The sequence below is a fragment of the Papio anubis genome, chromosome 14, assembly GCF_008728515.1.
Source record: "Papio anubis isolate 15944 chromosome 14, Panubis1.0, whole genome shotgun sequence".
NCBI classification, from domain to species: Eukaryota; Metazoa; Chordata; class Mammalia; order Primates; family Cercopithecidae; genus Papio; species Papio anubis.
Window position 1 is genome coordinate 91492255 of NC_044989.1, and position 26264 is coordinate 91518518.

The 26264-nt window shown below is 41.0% G+C and overlaps 1 protein-coding gene across 8 annotated transcripts in view; it reads left to right on the plus strand.

Moving 5' to 3' along the window:
• The window catches only part of ANAPC1 (anaphase promoting complex subunit 1), a 118225-nt gene that overhangs the window by 14645 nt on the left and 77316 nt on the right, over positions 1-26264 (plus strand). For all 8 annotated transcript variants that reach the window (XM_021925199.2, XM_009184949.4, XM_017947860.3 and 5 more), the window contains 10 exons: positions 2658-2731; positions 6610-6755; positions 7662-7882; positions 9000-9209; positions 14470-14565; positions 15986-16076; positions 16204-16269; positions 22255-22389; positions 25305-25445; positions 25969-26029. In XM_021925199.2, coding sequence (XP_021780891.1) covers positions 2658-2731; positions 6610-6755; positions 7662-7882; positions 9000-9209; positions 14470-14565; positions 15986-16076; positions 16204-16269; positions 22255-22389; positions 25305-25445; positions 25969-26029 — 1241 coding nt within the window. The remainder of the gene's footprint in view (positions 1-2657; positions 2732-6609; positions 6756-7661; positions 7883-8999; positions 9210-14469; positions 14566-15985; positions 16077-16203; positions 16270-22254; positions 22390-25304; positions 25446-25968; positions 26030-26264) is intronic.

A 26264-nucleotide genomic window follows, 5' to 3' on the forward strand; every position in this document is an offset into this window, starting at 1 on the left:
TGTGTATAGTCGGGTGCGGTGGCTCAAGACTGTAATCCCAGCACTTTGGGAGGCCGAGACGGGCGGATCACGAGGTCAGGAAATCGAGACCATCCTGGCTAATACGGTGAAACCCCGTCTCTACTAAAAAATACAAAAAAACTAGCCGGGCGAGGTGGCGGGCGCCTGTAGTCCCAGCTACTCGGGAGGCTGAGGCAGGAGAATGGCGTGAACCCGGGAGGCGGAACTTGCAGTGAGCCGAGATCCGGCCACTGCACTCCAGCCTGGGCGACAGAGCAAGACTGTGTCTAAAAAAAAAGAAAATGTATATATACACCATGGAATACTAATCAGCCATAATGAGGAAATGAACTAATGTCTTTTGCAGCAAGTTAGATGGAATTGGAGGCCATGATTCTAAGTGAAGTAACCCAGGAATGGAAAACCAGATAACTGCATGTTCTCACTTAGAAGTGAGAGCTAAGCAAGGAGTATGCAAAGGCTGTATGCAGAGTGTTATAATGGACTTCGGAGACTCAGAAGGAGGAGGGTGGGAAGAAGATGTGGGATAAAAAAACTACATATTGCGTACAACATACACTAGTCAGGTGACGGGTGCACTAAATATCGGAATCCACCACTATATAATTCTGTGTCACCAAAAGCCACTTGTACCCCCAAAAGAATTAGGGTTGCTCAACTGTTAATGTAAGGCAAATAATCCAAAACACTTCTGGTCCCAAGTATTTCAGATAAGGGATACTCAACCTGTATGTACACTCATGAGCTCTACGCACTTGGCACTCAATTAGCCTTTTTTCTTTTTTCTTTTTTTTTTTTTTTGGGGACAGAGTCTCGCTCTGCCGCCCAGGCTGGAGTGCAGTGGCGTGATCTTGGCTCACTGCAAGCTCCGCCTCCTGGGTTCATGCCATTCTCCTGCCTCAGCCTCCTGAGTAGCTGGGACTACAGGCGCCCGCCACCTCGCCCGGCTAGTTTTTTTGTATTTTTTAGTAGAGACGGGGTTTCACCGTGTTAGCCAGGATGGTCTCGATCTCCTGACCTCGTGATCCGCCCGTCTCGGCCTCCCAAAGTGCTGGGATTACAGGCTTGAGCCACCGCGCCCGGCCAATTAGCCTTTTTTCCAATCCAAGTGGTAAAATTGAACATGCAAATAAATGGCTTAAAAAAAAGATTTGGCCAGGTGTGATGGCACACACCTGTAATCCCACCACTTTGGGAGGCTGAGGCGGGTGGATCACCTGAGTTCAGGAGTTCGAGACCAGCCTGCCCAACATGGTGAAACCCTGTCTCTACTAAAAATACAAAAAAATTAGCCAAGCGTGGTGGCGGGCACCTGTAATCCCAGTTACTTGGGAGGCTGAGACAGGAGAATTGCTTGAACCTGGGAGACGGAGGTTGCAGTGAGCCAAGATTGCACCACTGCACTCTAGCTGGGTGATGAGCGAAACTCCCTCTCAAAAAAAAAATAAGTAAATAACAAGATTCAATTCTTAGCTCTGCCATTTTCTCATTGTGCTAGTTTGAGCAGATCATTAGTGCTTTCTTCGCTATAGTTTCCTTATGTATTACAGGAATATTATCATTTACCTCTTAAAACTATCATTTACCTCTTAGGACTTATGCAAAGTTAAACTAGCTAAATGTGTATAAGCTTTGACACAGGGCCTAGTAGGTATTAAGTATGCAATAAATGGTAGATGTTTATTAGTAGTGTGTTTATCTTGTCCTATGAATTGTGAGCACACCGAAGGGCAGCAACATACAGCACCTGTCATGTTGTGGTGCAAGAGGTAGACACTTGCTAAGTCTTAAATAAATTGCTTATAGATTTTAATCTCTTTCTGCTTTGAAAGAAAGCCTCTCTTCACTCTAAAAAATATCATTCCTTAAAAAGTGTAGGCTTTTGGCCAGGTGCGGTGGCTCACACCCGTAATCCTAGCACTTTGGGAGGCCGAGGCAGGTGGGTCACCTGAGGTCAGGAGTTCAAGACCAGCCTGGCCAACATGGTGAAACCCCGTCTCTACTAAAAATCCAAAAAGCTAGCTGGGCGTGGTGGTGTGTGCCTGTAATCCCAGCTACTTGGGAGGCTGAGACAAGAGAATCGCTTGAACCTGGGAGGTGGAGGTTGCAGTGAGCCGATATCATGCCCCAGCACTCTAGCCTGGGCAACAGAGTGAGACTCTGTCTCAAAAAAAAAAAAAAAAAGCAGACTTTTAATTTACTTGAAGTAGTTTTTTTCTTCCTTTTTTAAAAAATGCACTCCTTTATCAGCAGGTGTGGGAGAATAAATTTCTTTGTTAGCTGCCAAAGAAACACTGCCAGTAAGAGAGGAATAAAAAAAGACTGCTTTATGTACATGACTCCATTTGTTCTGTAGTGTGATGACTGCTGTTTGCAGAAATTCCCTGGGCTATATTGATTTCCCTCTGTTCGTGCATTGATAGAATTATTCCAAGGGGAGAGATTTCTAGGAGTGAAATAGAAGAGAATGTGAAAAATAGTATGTACAAAGTTTAGAAGATTGCCTTTTGAGATAGTAGGTTTCTAGTTGCTTGTGTAATCTGGAGAAGACACTTCTTTGCAAGAGACGTGCAAAATTTGTGCACAGACATATTCATATTGTATTGGTAATTAATTGATTATTTGTTTATTGCTAGAGAACCTTTACCCACTATGTTCAGCATGCTGCACCCACTAGATGAAATAACTCCACTTGTTTGTAAATCTGGAAGTAAGTGTATTTTTATATTCTTTTAGATAAGCTCTTTTTTTTGACTTTGGTGAGGGAGATTATAAAGGCGCTTATATGAAAACTGACTTATAAAAATAATACAATGTAAACATTTTACAAAAGTAACTTCTATTTTGAATTTCTTGAGTATCATGGTATTAACTGCTCAACAGTAATTTTGAGTAAAAATAAGGCATGTAAATCAATGAGGAATACTGATATATTTATTAACCTACCTGTAGATCACTTTGTTCTTTAATAATTAATAAGTAAATAAATGATACTTGGGTGAAGTAAAGTTTTTTGTTGTTGTTGTTTTGGGGTTTTTTTTTTTTTTTTGAGAGGGGTCTTGCTCTGTGGCCCAGGCTGGAGTGCAATGGTGCGATCTTGGCTCACTTGCAACCTCTGCCTCCCAGGTTCAAGAGATCCTCCCATGTCAGCTTCCCAAGTAGCTGGGACTACAGGTGCGCTTCATCTCACCTAATTTTTTTGTATTGTTTGGTAGAGATGAGGTTTCCCCATGTTGCTCAGGCGGGTCTCAACCACCTAGGCTCAAATGATCCACCCGTCTCAGCGTCCCAAAGTGTTGGGATTACAGGTGTGAGCCACTGCGCCTGGCTCAAGTTTTTTTCTGAGGGGAAAAAAAAATAGAGCCTTACATGTATGCTGTGTAATTTTTTTTTTTTTTTTTTTTTGAGACGGAGTCTCGCTCTGTTGCCAGCCTGGAGTGCAGTGGTGCGATCTTGGCTCATTGCAACCTCTGCCTCCCGGGTTCAAGGGATTCTTGTGCCTCATCCAAGTAGCTGTCTGTAGTCATGTGCCACCATGCTGGCTAATTTTTGTATTTTTAGTAGAGACATGATTTTGCCATGTTGGCCAGTCTGATCTTGAACTCCTGACCTCGAGTGAACCGCCTGCCTCAGCCTCCTACAAATATTTCTACATGCTTATCTCTAAATTTTTAAGTTTGGCCAAACGTAGGACAATGAGGACTTGAAGGCTGAAAAAAAATTATATTCTTTGACATTTTTATTTTAGGACTTTATTCTAAGTACATACTCTGAAATTTCACTGGGGCTTTTTATGTTTTTTTTTTTTTTTTCTCCCCCGAGACGGAATCTTGCTCTGTCACCCAGGCTGGAGGGCAGTGGCGCGATCTCAGCTCATTGTAACCCCTGCCTCCCAGGTTCAAGTGATTATCCTGCCTTAGCCTCCCGAGTAGCTGGGATTACAGGCACATGCCACCATGCCTGGCTAATGTTTTATATTTTTGGTAGAGATGGGGTTTCATCAGCCAGACTGGTCTCGAACTCCTGACTTCAGGTGATCTACCTGCCTCGGCCTCCCAAAGTGCTGGGATTACAGGCGTGAGCCACTGTGACCAACCAGCTGCTTTTTATCTTCTATACTATATCTGGGCAAACTGCAGGCCATGGGCTAAATCTGGCCTGCAGCATGTTTTTGTAAAGCTTGTGAACTAAGAATGGTTTTTTTTGAGATGGAGTTTTGCTCTTGTCGCCCAGGCCAGAATACAATGGCACGATCTTGGCTCACTGCAACCTCCGCCTCCCGGGTTCAAGTGATTCTTTTGCCTCAGCCTCCCAAATAGCTGGGATTACAGGCATGTGCCACCACACTCAGCTAATTTTGTATTTTTAGTAGAGATGTAGTTTCACCATGTTGATCAGGCTGGTCTTGAACTCCTGACCTCAGGTGATCCACCCGCCTCGGCCTCCCAAAGTGCTGGGATTACATCGTGAGCCACCGCACCCAACATAAGAATGCTTTTTACCTTTTAAAGGGTTGTAGAAAATAACAAAGATGTGATAGAGTCAATACGTGGACAGCAAACTAAACTATTTAGTCTTTGATCTTTTACAGAAAAAGTTCAAATTTTACATTATTACTAATTGCAGACAACCTGAATAAACATACTAGGGCCTGGGATTAAATGGCATGCAGCCCTTTCTTTTCTTTTCTTTTCTGTTTAAGTACAATTTCCGTTTTACTTTTTTCTCTGGAGAATAGTCTGTCTTCAGTCTTTTTTTTTCCTTTTTTTTTTTTGAGATGGAGTCTTGCTCTGTCACCCAGGCTGGAGTGCAATGGCACGATCTCAGCTCACTGCAGCCTCCGCCTCCCAGGTTCAAGCGATTCTCCTGTCTCAGCCTCCCTAGTAGCTGGGATTAGGCACATGCCATCATGCCTGGCTGATTTTTTGTGTTTTAGTAGAGACAGGGTTTCACCATGTTGCCCAGGCTGGTCTCGAACTCCTGAGCTCAGGCAATCCACCCACCTCGGCCCCCGAAAGTGCTAGGATTACAGGCATGAGCCGCTGCACCTGGCCTTGTCTTCAGTCTTTAAGGACTCAGCTCCTTACATGGGCTTTGGTGAGGGTTGTAGGGCAGCACCGGAAGATCTAAATCAGGGTGGGCGTGTTTGGTCCTTGTGGGCTTTATGAGATGGATTCTTGACTACTTTTCTGTGAATTGCACATCTCACACAGTAATTTAGCTTCACATACAGCTTGGGAAGCACATAGGCATTGAAGACACTTGCTTCAGAAATGTCCCTGACTACTGCATCCTCTACTACGTTTCGAATGATGAATTTCTTTCTTTTTTTTTTTTTTTTTGAGACAGAGTGTCGCTCTGTTGCCCAGGCTGGAGTGCAGTGGCGCAATCTCGGCTCACTGCAAGCTCCACCTACCGGGTTCATGCCATTCTCCTGCCTCAGCCTCCTGCGTAGCTGGAAGTACAGGCGCCTGCCACCACACCCTGCTAATTTATTTTTAGTGGAGACGATATTTCACTGTGTTAGCCAGGATGGTCTTGATCTCCTGACCTCGTGATCCGCCTACCTCGGCCTCCCAAAGTGCTGGGATTGCAGGCGTGAGCCACCGTGCCCAGCCTCGAATGATGAATTTCTTAATGGCCTTGTCCTTGGGCATGCGTCGGGTACAGTTTGTGCAATGAATAGACTGCACGTGGCTGTGCCCCTTTTTGGCACAATTATTGTTCATTCTTTTCTTTGTCATCTTGGAGGCATGGACTGGAGAGAGGAGTGCAGCCATTATTGATCATATTTTTGAATAACATTTAGTTAACTAGAAGTTGCTTATTTGTAATGTCAAGTAGGATACCAAACTTTAACACAGTGTGATTATAATTTTGTAAAAATGTATAAAGTGTGTATATATGTATGAAGAAAACCAAAAATTCTCTGATGTATTAATAGTAGATATTTTGATATGGTGGCATGATTTTTATTTATAAAGTATTTCTTATGATTATAAAATCGCATTTTTAAATTTTTCAATATTTTAACTGAGTGGGAAACATTTCCTGTTAAATAAGGATATGGAGACCAGTCCATGGTACTTTAGATTAAAAGCTGAACTCACTGGGAAAAACCTTGTTTTGCATGTGTAACTAGTAAAGCAGCAACAACAGTGTACTGTTCAGCACTGTCTGAATAGTAATTATAGAGTACAGCTTTCATACAGAAGAACAGAACCAATAAGGAAGTCAAACTTGACAGAATAGTTTAATGCAATTTATAAATAAGTAAGTTGTTGAAGAAGTCATCTACCTTTTACCCGTGGCTGATTCGTTTAATGGTGAGAGTCAGCACAAGTCTTAACATTTAACAGCATGTATGTGAAGCTGAAACTTGTGATGCTGTCATCTTTAATGTATTTTAAGGAAGTTGATGCCTAAAGTAAATTTATTAAAAATTCAGAGTTAATTATTTAAGATATTAATAGATTTTGTGCTCTCTTTGCCTTGGTTGTTCTTTAACAATTTTAAGAGCTCTGTTCATCAGTATCAGTCTTGTAAAGCCTATTGTTCTATACCTGATTTTTCTATTTTATTTTTAAGGTATTTTTGGTTCATCACGGGTGCAATATGTTGTAGATCATGCAATGAAAATTGTTTTCCTCAATACTGACCCCTCTATTGTAATGACTTACGATGCCGTTCAAAATGTGCATTCTGTGTGGACTCTCCGGAGAGTCAAATCAGAGGTAAGGAGAAAGGCAAGTCACTTCTCCTTAATAGGAAGGGGTAGGCCGGGCGTATTGGCTCACACCTGTAGTGCCAGCACTTTGGGAGGCCAAGGTGAGCTGATCACTTGAGGTCAGGAGTTCAAGACCAGCCTGGCCAACATGGTGAAACCCCATCTCTACCAAAAATATAAAAAATTAGCCAGGTGTGGTGGCTCCTGTAATCCCATCTACTCGGGAGGCTGAGGCAGGAGAATCACTTGAACCTGGGAGGTGGAGGTTGCAGTGAGCCAAGATCGTGCCACTGCACTCCAGCCTGGGTGACAGAACGAGACTCCATCTCAAAAAAAAAAAAAAAAAATATATATATATATATATATATATATATGAAAGAATAGTTAATACTTCATACCCTCACTTTTTTTTTTTTTGAAAAATCACTTGTGAATAGTTGTTTTATTATCATCATCATCATCATCATCATCACATCATCATCTTTAGAGATGGGGCCTCACTCTGTCACCCAGGCTGAAGTATAATGGCACAATTATAGTTCACTGCAGCCTTGAACTCCTGGGCTCAAGTGATCCTCCTGCCTCAGCTTTCTGAGTAGCTAGGACTACAAGTGTGTACCACCACTCCCAGCTAATTTTTAATTTTTTGTAGAAATGGCATCTTGCTATGTTGCCCAGGCTGGTCTTGAACTCCTTGGCTCAAGCTATCCTCTTGCCTCACCCTCCCAAAGTGCTGGGATTATAGATGTAAGCCACTGCACCTGGCCTCATTTGAGAAACAGATTGAGCTTCTTAGGAAAGAAGAAATACTGTATCTTTAGTAACTGACTTCAGCTTGCATTCTTACAAGGAAATTGCTATTTTATTCTAATTATTGTCTTTTTTTTCCTTTTTCTCTTTATTTTGACTTAAGGAAGAGAATGTTGTTTTAAAGTTCTCTGAACAGGGGGGAACCCCACAGAATGTGGCCACTAGCAGCTCCCTCACAGCACATCTCAGAAGCCTCTCCAAAGGAGATTCCCCTGTGACTTCACCTTTCCAGAATTACTCCTCCATTCACAGTCAAAGTCGCTCAACCTCATCACCCAGTCTACATTCTCGCTCACCTTCTATTTCCAACATGGCAGCTCTAAGGTAGAAGGGTTTCCTGGTTTTTCTTTTTAAGCTTTCTCTTTTGTTTTGAAGGATTTAGAATTTCTGTTGACAGCTTTTTTTAGGGGAAATATATTTAGGGGAGATATTTTTTAGGGGAAATAGCCATTATCCCAATTGAACCACTTTTTTTTTTTTTTTTCTTTTGAGGTGGAGTCTCGCTCTGTCACCCAGGCTGGAGTGCAGTGGCACGATCTCGGCTCACTGCAAGCCCCGCCTCCCGGCTTCACACCGTCCTCCTGCCTCAGCCTCCAGCTGGGACTACAGGCGCCGGCCACCATGCCCGGCCTATTTGTTTTTTGTATTTTTAGTGGAGATGGGGTTTCAGTGTGTTAGCCAGGATGGTCTCGATCTCCTGAGTTTGTGATCCGCCCGCCTCGGCTTCCCAAAGTGCTGAGATTACAGGCGTGAGCCACCGCGCCCAGCCCTGAGCCACTTTTACTATGATAGCTAAGTTTACCATGCCACATTCTTTCGAATGTGTCTTTCCTGAGTCGTATTTGAAGCTGCCACATTCTTTCCTGAGTCATATTTTGAAGCTGCCTATGCTCGTCCTAAGATTAGTTGCCTCGTTTCTACCACTATGTGGGCAACAGTTTGATGAATATTAATTCCCAAAATATTGTGGCACTATTTTACTTTTGCCTTAATTTATGTTCGTTTTTCTTTTTTCTTTTTCTTTGTTATTTGGTACCTAAATGTATCTGTCCTCTATATAGATATATATTTAAATCACCAGCTATCTATGTCTGGTGCTACAGGGACATTGGTTTGCTGATATATATATATGTCTGACTATACAGGGACATAGTTTAGAGCTTTTTGAATAATCAGTTCGTTTTCTGAAAAAGAAGATGATCTAAGTTTTAGTTTTAAAAGATGAGTTCTAATAAGAATTCTAAATCTTTGGAATATAGTAAAGCACATTGACATAAACCATTTAAATAGCTACTCCTTTTTGAAAAATTTTAATTTCTGACCTGGATTATGCCATGAATGCTCTTCTGTCTGTGGAATTTTGGGAAGTGTCATTGGAGTGTGTGTCATAGAAGCCTGCCCTGCTAACTGTGATGTACTCTGTCCTCTGTTTATTTTGCAGTCGTGCTCATTCTCCTGCCTTAGGAGTGCACTCTTTTTCAGGGGTGCAAAGGTTCAACATTTCAAGCCATAATCAGTCTCCAAAGAGACACAGTATTTCTCATTCTCCAAACAGTAATTCTAATGGCTCCTTTCTTGCACCAGAAACTGAGCCAATTGTTCCTGAACTGTGTATTGACCATTTGTGGACAGAAACGATGACTAATATAAGGTTCGTTGTATATATTATTGTATTCAAAGAAAAATGTTGCTAAAAGTCTTGGGAAATATATGGCATTTTGTTTACAGTTTCCTTTTAATATGATCAGTTGTTTTTTTTTTTTATTTTTTTTTTTGAGACGGAGTCTTGCTCTGTCGCCCAGGCTGGAGTCCAGTGGGGCGATCTAGGCTCACTGCAAGCTCTGCCTCTCAGGTTCACGCCATTCTCCTGCTTAAGCCTCCGGAGTAGCTGGGACTACAGGTGCCGCCACCATACCCGGCTAATTTTTTTTTTTTTTTTGTATTTTTCGTAGAGACAGAGTTTCACCGTGTTAGCCAGGATGGTCTTGATCTCCTGACCTGGTGATCCGCCCGCCTCGGCCTTCCAGAGTGCTGGAATTACAGGCATGAGCCACCGCGCCTGGCCATGATCAGTTATTAATATATGTAAAAATATATAGAGATATGTATTAAGGTCACCTCAGTTTCAACAGAGGATATTAATGATATTAAAGTGATCATAGGCTGGACGCAGTGGCTCATGCCTGTAATCCTAGCACTTTGGGAGGCTGAAGCAGGTGGATCACTTGAGCCTAGGAGTTCGAGGCCAGCCTGGCCAACATTGTGAAACCGTGTCTCTACTAAAAATACAAAAATTAGCTGGATGTAGTGGTGCACACTCGTAATCCCAGCTACTCAGGTGGCTGAGACAGAATTGCTTGAACCAAGGAGGTGGAGGTTGCAGTGAGCTGAGATCGTGCCACTGCACTCCAGCCTGGGTGACAGAGTGAGACTCTATCTCAAAAAAAAAATAGTCATCATAAAAATATTATTTTGTCATCTGATATTTCTTCCTTTATAGTAATAATCTCTCAGATTTCAGGTGTTTTTTGTTCTAGGGAGAAACAATTTTTTTTTTTTTTTTTTTGAGACAGAGTCTCGCTCTGTCGCCCAGGCTGGAGTGCAGTGGCCAGATCTCAGCTCACTACAAGCTCCACCTCCTGGGTTTACGCCATTCTCCTGCCTCAGCCTCCCGAGTAGCTGGGACTACAGGCGCCCACCACCTCGCCGGGCTATTTTTTTGTATTTTTTTAGTAGAGACGGGGTTTCACCGTGTTAGCCAGGATGGTCTCGATCTCCTGACCTCGTGATCCGCCCGTCTTGGCCTCCCAAAGTGCTGGGATTACAGGCTTGAGCCACTGCACCTGGCTTGTGTTTTGTTTTTTAGAGACAGAGTCTTGCTCTGTTGCCCAGGCTGGAGTGCAGTGGCCGGATCTCAGCTCACTGCAAGCTCCGCCTTCCGGGTTCACGCCATTCTCCTGCCTCAGCCTCCCGAGTAGCTGGGACTACAGGCGCCCACCACTTCGCTCGGCTAGTTTTTTGTATTTTTTAGTAGAGACGGGGTTTCACTGGGTTAGCCAGGATGGTCTCGATCTCCTGACCTCATGATTCGCCCGTCTCGGCCTCCCAAAGTGCTGGGATTACAGGCTTGAGCCACCGCACCCGGCCGGGAGAAACAATTTCTATCAATGAGGAAATTTTAGCATGTTTCCTAAGTTTTATGTTCATATTAGTTGAGTGCCAGCTTTACTTTCTGGGAAACATAGCTTAGATCTCTGTTCTGGGTGACCTTTCTTCTTTTATATTCTCTTTAAGAATTTATGTGTTAACTTATATGCCAATGTATATGCTAGTTAACAATCTGATAACTCACTGTCCCTGTCCTCAAAAGGGACTGAAGGATGGTGACACTGGAGGGACTACTTTTGCTGGTAGGGCTTTGAAAGATGAATAGGTATTTCTAGGCAGGTAAGTTGGGAAAGGCCACAGATGGCAGCTGAGATCAGAACAAAAGTGCTGGTGAATGCGTGGTGTGTTTAGGGAATTATAAGTACTCCCACTCTGGTTTGTGCAGAGGGAGGGAAAAGGCTAATGAAGAGGAGGCTTCCTAGGCGCAGTGGCCCACACCTGTAATCACTCACTTTGGGAGGCTGAGGCGGATGGATCACTTGAGCTCAGGAGTTCAAGACCAACCTGGCCAACGTGGTGAAACCACATGTCTACTACAAATACAAAAATTAGGTGTGATGGCGTGCATCTGTAGTCCCAGCTACTCTGGAGTCTGAGGTGAGAGAATCATTTGAACCCGGGAGTTGGAGGTTGCAGTGAGCCAAGATCATACCACTGCACTCCAGCTCAGGTGACAGAGTGAGACTGTCTGGGGGATAAAAAGAAAAAAAAAAGGAGGCTTGAGAGATTACTGATTGTCCTTTCGGCCTCTGGTCTATTTGATGACAGCGGTAAGAAGGCACTTTATAAGTGTGTTGGAAGTTTGAGAAAGAGCAGAACAATAAATGTGGAATTGTCAGCTCATAAGTGGTGATTGAGGTAAGAGAATTGGACTAGAATTGAAGAATTATTGTATTCAATAATTGTGTGTACATGTAGTATATAGACCTTTTCCCAAGGAGAGGGTTTTAACATTCCTTAGATTCTCAAAGGGATTTGTGGCCTCCTAATAGTTAAAATCCAGTGGTGTAGAATTAGAAGAGGGCTAGGAACTGAAGTCCTGGAAACTTAAGATTTGGGGAATGGAAAGAGACAAAACTGGCACAGAGAGACAAAGTAAAAGAGGTCAGATGGGAGAAGGAGCAGGAAATACAGAACACATAAAAGAGAGAGCATTTCAAGAATACGGAGATGCCAGTACTGCCAGGTACTGGTGAAGTGTGGCCATGAGAGTTGAGCCCAGAGAGGAGGTGCCTGGGTGGCAGTGGGTTCCTTGGTGACCTTGGCCAGAGCATTTTAAGCTGGGAGGATGGCGGGGGAAAGTGGGGTAGAAAAAGTAAATGGGGACTGAGAAAATGAACATAGGCATACGGACTATTTTAAGGAGTTTGCCTTTGAGTGGGATTGAAGATACAAAATTAGAGGGAGTCTCGGTCAAGGAGAGTTTTGTTTTTGCTGAACTATAATAGAATTAGTTTTCATGATGTCTTGCCCCAGTATTTTCTTTTTCTCTTTTTTTGAGACAAGGTCTCACTCTGTCGCTCAGGCTGGAGTGCAGTGACTCAATCACAGCTCACTGCAGCCTTGGCCTTCTGGGCTCAGGTGATTCCCCCACCTCAGCCTCCCGGGTAGCTGGGACTATAGGCACACACCATCATGCCAAACTAATTTTTTGTAATTTTTGTAGAGAAGGGATTTTGCCGTGATGCCCAGGCTGGTCTCAAACTCCTGGGCTCAAGCAATCTGCTTGCCTCTGCCTCCCAAAGTAATGGGATTACAGGTGTGAGCCACTGTGCCCCCGACCCCCAATATTTTCTTACTTGACCACAGTATAAGTTTTATATCCAGTCAAATTGACAAGGTCTTTTATATACTCTAATGTTGAGTCCATTTTATATTTTAAGACTTTTAATGTGAAATAGTAGGCAAATGGACTATACTCAAGGGAAAGCACTGAAAATGCAGATGAGAGGAAATGATTGATGGAACAAGTAACCAGAAAGGTGCACAAGTGGTGAGATTAGGCTTGGGATAAAGAAGTGAAGGTTGATCAGATACGTAAGGCAGGAGGTTGAGCTCAAAGCTTAGAGCCTCGTTTTATCTGAAATATAAGGCAAATGCATCCTCTTAGAGAGAATGGAATGGGGGATAGGTAGTCTGAAGAAAGTAAAGATGTGGATACAATGTTGAAGTAGTCTCTGGTTTGTTTCTCATATATAAAATAAAAGTATCCTACAATTAAAAATCATTTTTCTTTAAACTTATTTGTAAGTTGAATATATTATAGATTCTTATTTTTTAGATTTATGGGTCTTCTGTAGCACTTTATTTGTTTATTTTTTGAGACGGAGTTTCACTCTTGTTGCCCAGGCTGGAGCGCAATGGCATGATCTCGGCTCAACACAACCCTCCCAGGTTCAAATGATTCTTCTGCCTCAGCCTCCCGAGTAGCTGGGATTACAGGCACGTGCCACCATGCCTGGCTAATTTTGTATTTTTAGTAGAGACGGAGTTTCTCCATGTTGGTCAGACTGGTCTCAGACTCCTGACCTCAGGTGATCCACCCACCTTGGCCTCCCAAAGTGCTGGGATTACAGGTGTGAGCCACCACACCTGGCCTTCTATAGCACTTTAGAAGGAAAGATTTGGGAATTAGATGATTTCAAAAAGAGATGTGAAGGAGGCCTAATCTGAGAAGGAGAGAGGGGTAGATAGGAGAAATAGCATTATGAAAGATCTGACCCTTTGAGGGATAGGAATTCAAGTTTGCATGCATTACTTTACAAGTAGTAGCTTAGTTTGCATTACTTTACAGGTAGCTAGCTTACATTGTATGTAATTTAAAAGTTCATCAGTAATTGTTAAATTTATTGTAGATTTCCCCAACAAAGCTGTCTAATGAGCTCATAATCAAAGAACTGAAAGGATCTTAGAACATGATTAAAACATAATCAAAGAACTGAAAAGATCATGAAGTTTAATTCTTTTTTTTTTTTTTTTTTTGAGACGGAGTCTCGCTCTGTCACCCAGGCTGGAGTGCAGTGGCCGGATCTCGGCTCACTGCAAGCTCCGCCTCCCGGGTTCACGCCATTCTCCTGCCTCAGCCTCCCGAGTAGCTGGGACTACAGGCACCCGCCACCTCGCCCGGCTAGTTTTTTGTATTTTTTAGTAGAGACGGGGTTTCACCGTGTCAGCCAGGATGGTCTTGATCTCCTGACCTCGTGATCCGCCCGTCTCGGCCTCCCAAAGTGCTGGGATTACAGGCTTGAGCCACCACGCCCGGCCTGAAGTTTAATTCTTAGAAATGTTTGTGTCTTCAAGATTATTGCTTGACCTAAGTAGTTTTTAGATTTCTTGCAGAATATTTTCAAAGACTTTTTTTTTTTTTTTTTTTTTTTTTGAGATGGAGTCTTGCTCTGTCACCCAGGCTGGAGTGCAGTGGCGTGATCTCAGCTCACTGCAAGCCCTGCCTCGTGGGTTCACACCATTCTCCTGCCTCAGTCTCCAGAGTAGCTGGGACCACAGGCGCCCGCCACTGTGCCTTGCTAATTTATTTTGTACTTTTAGTAGAGACGGGGTTTCACCGTGTTAGCCAGTACAGTCTGGATCTCCCGACCTCGTGATCCCCCCGCTTCGGCCTCCCAAAGTGCTGGGGTTACAGGCGTGAGCCACCACGCCTGGCCTCAAAGACCTCTAGTAGTTAGTTACTGTGGTAGATTCTTGGACCAGTGCTGACAGTTACTTTATTAATGTATCTATTATAGAGAGAAAAATTCACAAGCCTCAAAAGTGTTTATTACATCTGACCTATGTGGACAAAAGTTCCTGTGCTTTTTAGTGGAGTCCCAGCTCCAGTTACGGTAAGTGTATGTGTTTCCCATTGTTTCTGTGTAAATAACTCAGCACTCCTTTTTCTTTTTCTTTTCTTTCCTTTTTTTTGGCTAAGTAGTTTTATTTAGAAATAATTTACCTGTCATAAAATTAACATGTTTTAACTGTACAAATAAATGATTTTTAGTAAATTACAGTGTTACACAACCATCACCACAACCCCAATTTTACAAGATTTATATCACCATACAAAGATTTCCTTGTGCTTGTTTGCAGTCAGTCTTGTTCTCATTTCCAGTGTCAGGCAACCATGCTAGGCTTCTGCCTTTATAGATTAGTTTTTTCTGGACATTTATATATATATAATGTATGTACACACAGTGTATGTAGCTTTTTGTGTTTAGCTTTCACTTAGCGTGATGTTTTTAGGATCTACCATTTAGTAACATGTACCATTATTTCATACCTATTGCTATGTAACAGTCCATTGTATAGATCTACTGTGTTTTGTTTATCTGTTCATCAGTTGATGGACTTTTGGTTTATTTCCACCTCTTGACTACTGAGAATTATGACGGTATGAACAGTTGAGCAAAGGTCTTGAGCAAAAATGTGGACATATGTGATTTTATTTTTCTTGAGTAAATACCTAGGGTTGGGTCGTTGGGTTGAATGGTAAATTCATGTTTAACTTTTTAAGAAATCACCAAACTGTTTTCCAAATAGCCTGTATCATTTTATATTCCCACCAGCAAAATATGAAGGTTAATGTCCCTTTATCCTTGACAGGATTGGATATCATCACACTCTTTGATTGTAACCATTTTCTAGTGGTTGTGAAGTGGCTTTAATTTGCTTTTCTCTATGCATTCTGATGTTGATCATCTCATGAAGTTATTAGCCATTCATTTATCTTCTTAGGTAAAATATCTATTCAGATCTTTTGCCCATTTATTTACCTTCATATTTTGAAATACGATAGATCACAGCAAGTTACAAAATAGTAAACAAGTCTTGTGTACCTTGCATTCTTTTTCCCTCATAGGTAACCTCTTATATAACTATTTAATACATTATCATAACCAGGAAATAGATGATCTACACACTTTATTTCAAATTTCATCAATTTGACATGTGCTCATTTATGTGTATATATGATTCTATGCAGTTTTTTCACATGTGTAGATGTGTGTAAATACCACCACCATCAAGATACAAAACATCTTTGTCTGTCTTATGTTAACTCCTTATAGTCACATACGCCATTACCCACCAATCCTGGCAGCCACTAATTCTCTATGTTGATAATTTGACATTTGTGAATGTTACATAAATGGGCTCATGCAGTATATAAACTTTTGAGATTGTCTTTTTCTGTTCAGCATAATACTTTTAATACCCATGCAGGTTGTTGCATGTATCAAGTTTCTTTTTTATTTTATTATTTAGCTGTGTAAAGTTTCAAGAGAGTAATGATAAAACCCAGCTCATCTTTGGTTCAGTGACCAACATACCAGCAAAGGATGCAGCACCAGTGGAGGTAATGTAGGCACATTTGAGAAGTTGAAAATTATTGTGCCTCATCAGATTTTTCAGTCAAAAAATCTGTTAATTTGCTCAGATTGGGAAATAAATTTTTCGTCTTTTTTTTTTTTTTTTTTTTTTAGAAAATAGACACCATGCTGGTCTTGGAAGGCAGTGGAAACCTGGTGCTATACACAGGAGTGGTTCGGGTAAGCAAAAAATAGCACTCCATGCATTTAGTAGGACTTCAGACTGCCTCTATGAATATTTTTAATGTTACTTTAGATTGATATTTTAAATTTGTTGTGTTCCTGCCTGCACAATTTGGCAGAAGATTTTTGTTAATAATTCTCAGTGAAGCTTCCCATTCAGGTGGGTCCTAATTTGGAGGGTTATGGCTCACTGCTATTAAATGCATTGGCACTCTAAACCTGTCACAGATGGGAAACCTTCAATGAGTATAGGTAGATTTTTTTTTTTAAAGTTAAACTAGTTTTGAAATTGAAGCATGGGTACCTTTGGTAAGTACTAAAGTTCTGGTAAAGTTTCATTATATTAAATGTGGTATATGTTAGCTGTATTTTTTTAACATTTGTGAAATATACACAGAGAATGTACATTTTACAAATTTAAATTATGAAATTTAAATACATACAGTTTGAATAGTAATGAAGTGAATATTCATCTACCCAGTATGCTGGTTGAGAAATAGAATATTGCCAGTGTCCTTATTTTTATTATGTTCTTTTCTGATTACGTCCCATCTTCCCCTGCCCTCGAGATAGAAGAATCCTGATTTTGTGATAAATCAGTTGTTCATGTTACTAGTTTTTACGGTTATGTATGTATCACTAAAAGATGCATTATTTAGTTTTCCTTGTTTTTGAATTTTTGTATGGAAAAGATACCGTGTATTCTCCTCTGATGTCCTTATTTTGCTCAACATTATATTTGTTTTAGATTTGTCTGTGTTGATGCGTAGTGTTGTTTACTCATTCAGTGTTATGTATATATTTAATAGTGTTCCATTGTACCTCGTTTTGTGCTTTGTTTTATTGTACTTCACAGATAACTGCATATTGTTTTTACAGATTGAAGGTTTGTGGCAACTTTGTGTTGAGCAAGTCTGTTGGTCCCAGTTTTCCAGCAGCATGTGCTCATTTTGTGTGTCTGTTTCATATTTTGATAATTCTTGTAATATTTCAAACCTTTTTGTTATTAGTTTATCTGTTATGATGATCTGTGATCAATGGTCTTTGATGTTACTATTGGAATTGTTTTGGGGCACCATGAACTGTACCCATATAAGATGAGGAACTTGATAAATGTTTTGTGTGGTCTGCCTGATCATTTGACCCCTTTCCTGTCTCTGTCCCTCTCCTCCTGTCTCCCTGTATCCTGAGACAAAACAATATTGCAATTAGACTAATTGGCCGGATGCGGTGGCTCACGCCTGTAATCCCAGCACTTTGGGAGGCCGAGACGGGCAGATCACAAGGTCAGGAGATCGAGACCATCCTGGCTAACACGGTGAAACCCCGTCTCTATTAAAAAATACAAAAAATTAGCCGGGCATGGTGATGGGTGCCTGTAGTCCCAGCTACTTGGGAGGCTGAGGCAAGAGAATGACCTGAACCCGGGAGGCAGAGGTTGCAGTGAGCTGAGATTGCGCCACTGCACTCCAGCCTGGGCGACAGAGCCAGACTCTGTCTCAAAAAAAAAAAAAAAAAAGAAATTAGACTAATTAGTAGCCCTGTAATGGCCTCTAAGTTTTCAAATGAAGGGAAGAATCATAAGTTTCTCACTTTAAATAAAAAAACTAGAAATGATTAAGCTTAGTGAGGAAGGCACGTTGAAAGCCGAGATAGGTTGAGAGCCAGACTACTTGTGCGCAAGAGCCAACTTATTCATGCAAAGGAAAAGCTCTTGAAGGAAATTAAAAGTGCTATTTCAGTGAACATGGCAACTGATAAAGCGAAGCAGCCTTTCCACCGATATGAAGAAAGTTTTAGTGTCTGGACAGAAGATCAAACAAGCCATAACATTCCCTTATGCTGAAGTCGAATCCATAGCAAGACCCTAACTCTCTTCAATTCTGTGATGGCCGAGAAAGGTGAAGAAGATGCAGACGAAAAGTTGTAAGCTAACAGAGATTGATTCTTGAGGTTTAAGGAAGAAAGCCCTCTGCATAACACAGAAGTGCAAGGTGAAGCAGCATGTGCTGATGTAGAAGCTGCTAAGATAATTGACTCAGGTGGCTACACTAAACAGATTTTCAGTGTGGATGCAACAGCTTTCTTTTGGAGGAAGATACCATCTAGGACTTTCATAACCTGAGAGAAGTTAGTCCCTGGCTTCAAAGGACAGTCTTACCCTCTTGTTAGGGGCTAATGCAGCTGGTGACTTTAAGTTGAAGCCAGTGCTCATGTACCATTCCAAAAATCTTAGGGCCCTTAAGAATTAGGCCAAGTCTGCTCTGCCTGGGCTCTATAAATGGAGCAACAAAGACTGGATGGCAGCACGCCTGCTTATAGCATGGTTTACTGAATATGTTAAGCCCACTGTTGAGACTATTGCTCAGAAAAAAGATTCCTTTCAAAATATTACCGCTCATTGATAGTACACCTGGTCATCTAAGATCTCTGAGGGAGATGTACAGGAGATGAATGTTGTTTTCATGCCTGCTGACACATCTGTTCTGCAGCCTGTGAAGGAGTAATTTTGACTTTCAAGTCTTACTATGAAATACATTATTCAACTAGAACTGCCATAGATGGTGATTCCTTTAAGGGATCTGGCAAAGTCCATTGAAAACCTTCCGAGCCGGGTTCAGTGGCTCACGCCTGTAATCCCCCACTTTGGGAGGCCGAGGCAGGCGGATCACAAGGTCAGGAGATTGAGACCATCCTGGCTAACAGTGAAACCCTGTCTCTACTAAAAATACAAAAAATTAGCCAGGGGTAGTGGTGGGAGCCTATAGTCCTAGCTACTCGCGAGGCTGAGGTAGGAGAATGGCGTGAACCCGGGAGGTGGAGCTTGCAGTGAGCCAAGATCGTGCCACTGCACTCCAGCCTGGGTGACAGAGCGAGACTCCATCTCAAAAAAAAGAAAAAGAAAAAGAAAAAGAAAACCTTCTGAAAGGATTCACTTTTCTAGATGCCATTAAGAATCTTCATGATTCATGGGAGGAGGACAAAATATCAACATAAACAGGAATTTGGAAGAAGTTGGTTCCCACCCTCATGGATGACTTTGAGGGGCTCAAAACTTCAGTGGAGGAAGTCACTGCAGATGTGGTGGAAATAGCAAGATAATTAGAATTAGAAGTAGAGCCTTAAGATGTGACTAAACTGCCAAAATCTTATGATTAAACCTGAACAGAATTGCCAAACTTGAACAGAATTGCCAGAATCTTATGATCAAACTTGAAGAGTTGCTTCTTCTGGATGAGCAAAGAAAGTGGGAATATACAGAAAACAAATATTAAATGGCAGATTTAAATCCCACTAGGCCACTAATTAAATACAATGGTCTAACACACATAACAGACTAGCAGAAGGGATTAGAAAATACAGCCCAACTATATATGTTGGTTATAAGAAGCTTTCTTCAAATATAATGACATAGGTAAGTTAAAGGATGGAAAAAAGATGATATATTATGCAAACAATAATCAAAAGATAGCTGGAGTCACTATAAAGTGGGAAAAAAAAATGACCAGGAACAAAGAGAGACTTTAGTTAAAGGGCCAAATCACCAAGAAGGCACCCTTGAATATTTTATAAATGTCAGTTCATTCCATTTGGTTGATAATGTTGTTCATGTCCTCTCCATCCTTGGCAATTTCTTTTCTTTTTTTTTTGATACAGTGTCTCGCTCTGTCACTCATGCTGGAGTGCAGTGGTCAGATCACAGCTTACTACACCCATGACCTTGTGACTCATGCAGTCCTCCCACCTCAGCCTCCCAAAGTGCTGGGATATTACAGACATGGGCCACCGCACCCAGCCTGGCAAACTTTTTATGTAGGAGTTCAGACAAGTATCTTAGCCTCTATGGGCCACACGCAGTCTCTGTTACATATTTGTCTTTTTTTTTTTTTTTTTCCTTAACCATTTAAGTACGTAAAACCTATTCTTAGCTCACAGACTGTACAAAAACAGGATACAAGCCAGATTTGGTCATGGAACATAGTTTGCTGACCAAGGATCTAAATAGATGCAGAGAAATCATTTGATGAAATCAAATATCTGTGATAAAAAAAATTCTCAGCAAACTAGAAATAGAAGGGGGCTTCCTCAAATAGATGAGGGACATTCAAAATTTTCACTGTGCCTCCTGGTGAGGAGGAAGGGAGGGCCATGACTTTTTTCTTGGTGTTTGCAAAGAGTAGGGCAGGTATAGTGAAAAGTTTCTGTCCTGATTGGACACTCTTTTCCCAACACTTTGGCTGGAAAGAGTAAGAGTTTCTTAGTGCCTATTTTGTCTGTGAACATTGGAATGTCTGTGTTGCAGACACTTTGAAAGCCTGAGGCGTGGTTATGTAAGGAGTCAAAAAAACCAAAAACCTAGGGAATTCATCATTAGGTCATTCCTGGGTCTCAGGTTACTAGCCAGTTGGTCTTCTTTTCTTTACTTTTTCAGAATCTTCTGTTAGTTGCATTATAAATTTTTTTCAGTTTTTTTTTTCTTTTTGGTGATTAATGGGGGAAATAGCATGGTATGTGCTTATCCCATCTTTTCATAAATTAGGGGTCTGAGATAGCTTTTAAAAAATTATGCATAACTAGTTCTCACTGTTATTTTTGTTTTTAAGCCTAAGGATTTTATTGGTGCAACTCCTATTATTTTGTTAGCTTTTGAGTAGTGTATTAACATGAATATGTATATTGTTAAGATCTCATTTTAGTTCTGAGCATCTCCTTTTTAGTCTTACCACGTTTTCAGCCTGTACAGATGTGAATTTCTGTTTTTCCTAAGTACCCTACAGATAGCCAAAATAAGGAGTGGTTAGCATGAATTGTCAACTCATTCTTTTTTTTTTTTTGAGACGGAGTTTCGCTCTTGTTGCCCAGGCTGGAGGGCAATGGCACAGTCTCGTCTCACTGCAACCTCCGCCTCCTGGGTTCAAGCGGTTCTCGTGCCTCAGCCTCCCAAGTAGCTGGGACTACAGGTGTATGCCACCATGCCCAGCTAATTTTTGTATTTTTAGTAGAGATGGGATTTCACCATGTTGGCCAGCCTGGTCTGGGACTCCTGACCTCAGGTGATCCACCTACCTCGGCCTCCCAAAGTGCTGGGATTACAGGCATGAGCCACCGTGCCCTGCCGACTCATTTTTTTTAAGATCAAAGAATTTATTCTAATTTATATAGAGTATTTTTGAGGAAGAAGTAATTGAGAGTTTATTATTGAAGACAGATTGTGTGCTGGAGAGCAATTTGAGTTAGGTTGGATTTAATTTCTTGAGCATTACCTGACCTTATTTTCTAAGCCCCTGGGGGATAATTGGTGCTCTTTCTCTCAAGGTTTGAGACTTCTAAGATTGTTGCCTATAGTCTCTGAAAGCTTAGTGTTCTTACTGTCTTTATGACCAAAAGGTAGAAGAGTGCATAGTGTACAGATTTTTATAGAATGTGTTGACTATATTAACATTCCCCTCCTTGCCTGCAAAAAAGTCTTCAGTAATGAAGAGAAGGAATCCAACCAAGAGAAATTATACCAAGCTGTGGGAGACCTAGGTGGGCAGATCGCTTCAGCCCAGAAGTTCAAGACCAGCCTGCATAACATGGTGAAACCCTGTCTCTACCAAAAAATACAAAATTAACCAAGTGTAGTGACATGTGTCTGTAGTTCCAGCTGCTCTGGAGGCTGAGGTGGGAGGATCACTTGAGCCTGGTAGGTTGAGGCTGCAGTGAGCTGAGATCATGCCACTGTACTCCAGCCAGGGTGAAAGAGTGAGATCTTGTCTCAAAAAAAACAAAAACAAAAACCCAAAATTATACCAAAATATTTGCAGTTGGATGGTGGAATTGGATAGATTATTGACATTTGAATTGTTTCTTTGTTGTGTTTGGTGAGCATAAACTTAGAAATATCAAAAGAAATATATGTTTATGTTCCTTAACATTTTATTTAAGGATATGATGCATTAAAAGCAATATTTTTTTTCCGCATGTTTCTATTGCTTAAAGGTGGGAAAGGTTTTTATTCCTGGACTGCCAGCTCCTTCTCTGACGATGTCCAACACAATGCCCCGGCCCAGTACTCCACTTGACGGCGTTAGTACTCCAAAGCCTCTTAGTAAACTCCTTGGATCATTGGATGAGGTAAGAAATGGACTAGGTGTTGTCAGAAAGTTAACATTTTTTAAAGAAGTTTGGTCAAATATTAGTTCTTTCCATGGTTAACTTAATTTTAATTAGTACTTGGAGAATAAATGTTTTCAAACAGAAGTGATTCAGTTAACATACATTGACCTCCCTTGTGATGTGTGTGATACTTTTTGAAGGTGCTGGAGAGATGGAAGTGATACATTCTTTTCCATCTAGGGATCTCACAATTGTGTGGAGTTGATGTACTGTCTGCATAAGAAATTAGAATTTAAGAAAGACTCATGACTTACGAATGAGGAAAAGAGAGTACCATCGTTGATTGACTGATGGGAAGATAACATCCAATGGGAGGACATGGCAAAATCAAAGCCTCATCTCTGAGGCTGTCAGTCTTGGTTTGGACCTTGGGGATGAGTAGGATATCTGTAGGTAGAAAGGAACATTCAGGGCAAGGGGGAATCACACAGGCACAGGCAGGAAGGCCAGATAATGTGGAACATTTTTTAATGGATATTTGTATCTTCATCTCCTAATCATTAGTTAAGGACTCAATAAATCTGTAGAATAAATACTTATAAAAGTACAAGTAGGGTGCGGCAGGATAGAGTTTGGATAACAATACTCTTTTTTGAGCATTTTCTATGTGCTAGGCATTGTTCTCAGTGCTTTATTAGTATTATTTCCTTAGAACAGCTTTATTGAGAAGATACTACTATGAAATGAATCTTTTTTTTTTTTTTTTTACAAATGAGAGGTTACCAATGAAATAAACCTAATAAGTGGTAAAACTGGGATTTATACTCTTACTAATGTGCTCTTAAAGGAAGAAAGGATGAAAAGGTGGTTTTATTCTGAATGCAATTGCCAGGGCCTTACAGGATTTTGAGAAAGGAGTTGCGAGGTTTTGGATCTGTGTTGTAGATAGGTGTATTTTGGGATTAAAGATAAGGAGACCAGTTAGCCTCCAAGTGAGGTTGTCTGTGTCAGTGTAAGAAGTATGAAGAGGGTCTGAATATGTGTGGAAAGGAGGGAATCACATGAGAGGCCTTGAGACGTAGAAATGAGTTTGACAGCTGATTGGTTTTGTGCTCCTGGGCTGGGGAAAGGTGATGTCACATGAGGCTCCGAATTTTCTGAATGACCTGGGAAGGTACCTGGATTTACCAAGTTAGGAAGCCTGGAGAAAAGTGGTGTGTATTTAAAGAACATGTGAGTGTGGATGTTTAGGGACAGTTCAAAGGGAAGGTTATTGTTATCAATTGTATTCGATAATGTCTGTGTCTTCATTATATTTTTAAACATGTGCAACATTGAATTTTTTCCTTCACACCAGCACATTTGCAGAACATTCAAAGGGGAACTGGAGAAGTGTCAGAGTGTTTTGTGTGATTCGGAAGAATTTCTTTTATAATGGAAAATGATTTCCAACTTTTTTAGAATTCTATAAGCCTAGTAACAATTAGTGCCTTTTTGATAGGTGTAAGGTCATGGAAATAATAGTCTAACACATTGGCTGATGGCTTTTCCACTTCTCTGGAAGATTTTGCTAGTAGACTTAGAGCCAGGACCAGTGGAGCTGAATTTTTCCTGGTGACTTTTAGAGTAGAATCTGGAATAGAATAAATACATCTTAGTCTTGATTGTCAGTGTTGACAAGATATTCACTTAGAGATATATAAATTGAATTAAAGGAACCAAAAAAGGATCAGTGGTCATGACTGGAGATTAAGATTGGAAGCATCTGCATGTAGATAGTAACTAAGATTATTTAAATTTTTTGTTTGCATATCTGTAGTAGAGCAAATACATACTGTTCCTGTATTTTTGAGTAAATAATTGCCTATAAGGGAAATGCCACGAAATGCTGGTCTCATTTGTTTGCTTTTTCATTATTGTCCTTTCTTCCTGGGCTCTTAGTGCCTCAGCTGCCTCAAATCACAGTTTAGTTTTTTTTTTTTTTTGAGATGGAGTCTTGCTCTGTTGCCCAGGCTGGAGTACAGTGGTGCAATCTCACTGCACTGCAGCCTCCACCTCCTGGGTTCGAGCAATTCTCCTGCCTCAGCCTCCCATATAGCTGGGACTACAGGCGCCTGCCACTATGCCTGGCTAAATTTTGTATTTTCAGTAGAGATGGGGTTTCACCATGTTGGCCAGGCTGGTCTTGAACTCCTGACCTCAAGTGATCCGCCCGCCTCGGCCTCCCAAAGTGCTGGGATTATAGGCATGAGCCACTGTGCCCGGCCCACAGTTTAGTCTTTAGCCCTGTAAGGTTGCTAACGGTGCTGCTGGCTTCTCTCCCTCTTAGCTATGACTTTCCTTGCATATTGTCAGCCTTTCCATATATTCCTCTTACCACCAAAATTTGCAGATGGCCAGAGCAGGAAAAGCAAGGTTCCCCAAGAACGCTGGCCCCTTCCCTGCAGTTGCTTTCTTCAGATGAAAATGTTGGCCCCCTTCCCTGCAGTTGCCTTCTCTCCTAGATCTTGGTCCCTCAAGTCCAGGTTGCTTCCACAGTTTTCCCACAGCCATCAATTAGATGTTTTCCTTTTACCTACCTTTTCTAGTTGTTTTCTGTGAGGACCTTGGTTTGCTGGTACTTCATTGTATCTGGAACAAAATGTTTTAAAGAGCCAGGGTCTTGCTGTGTCACCCAGGCTGGAGGGCAGTGGCTATTCACAGGCTCACTACAGCCTCAAATTCCTAGGCTCAAGTGATTCTTCTGCCTCAGTCTTCGCAGTAGCTGGGACTCTACAGGTGCGCACCAGTGTGCTTGGCTTGGAGCAGAATGTTTTTAAATCATTACATCTTATTGTTTGTTAGACCATGTGCAAAAAAGAAAGAGTTAAGTTTCCTTGTCCTTAATTTCTCAGAAAACAATTCATTTGTGTTATGTTTATGACTTTTTACAGGTTGTTCTGTTGTCGCCAGTTCCAGAGCTGAGGGATTCTTCAAAACTTCATGATTCTCTCTATAATGAGGATTGTACTTTCCAACAACTTGGAACTTACATTCATTCTATCAGAGATCCTGTCCATAACAGAGTCACCCTAGTAAGTATAAACATTTGGTAGCTTTCCAAGAGGTGGGCTGGCATTTCAAATTTGACAGAATAGAAAATTTTATCTGAAAAATGACAACAAACATTTCTCATGATTTAAAAAAATCTATTGTGTCATTTTTTGGCACTATTTTACTTTTTACTATACAGTAATTCTGCTTGTTTTCTACAGTTTCTGTATTTTTAAAAACAGTGAAAATGAAAGCTTGTTGAGTCAGTTGAGTTGTATATTGATATGATTTTTTGTCTTTTCATTAAAAGTAAATGTCCTTTTGATGATGGTGACTCACTGTATAAAGATTAGACACTTTTTATTAAAACAAGCATTTTGGAAAGCATTTTGCAAATAATTACATTTAAAGTTTCTGAAATTTGGAAGTGTTCATTTCTGTTTGAAATTGTTTTTCATTTATTTTATTGCTTTGATAGGCGAAGTCTTGTACCAGCTATTTTTAAGACATTCAAAGACTTAGAATGCACAGATTTTATTTACTTTCTGATTTGTTTCCATCTAGGAACTGAGTAACGGCTCCATGGTTAGGATCACTATTCCTGAAATTGCCACCTCTGAGTTAGGTACGACTGAGAAGTTTCATTTCTAAGACATGAAGTAATTGTGATTTACATTAATAATTGGGGTTTTAAACATTATTTTGCCATTTTTGAAGCCGCTGGATCAAGTTCTTAGCTTTGTAGAGGAGCTTTAAAGAGCTAGGGAGTGCTTTGTGATGTCTACTCTATGTGTGCTCTAAGGCTGGAGTACAGGTGAAGGATGTGCTGGTTCTGTTCCTCTGAGATTCTTCTGTTGAGG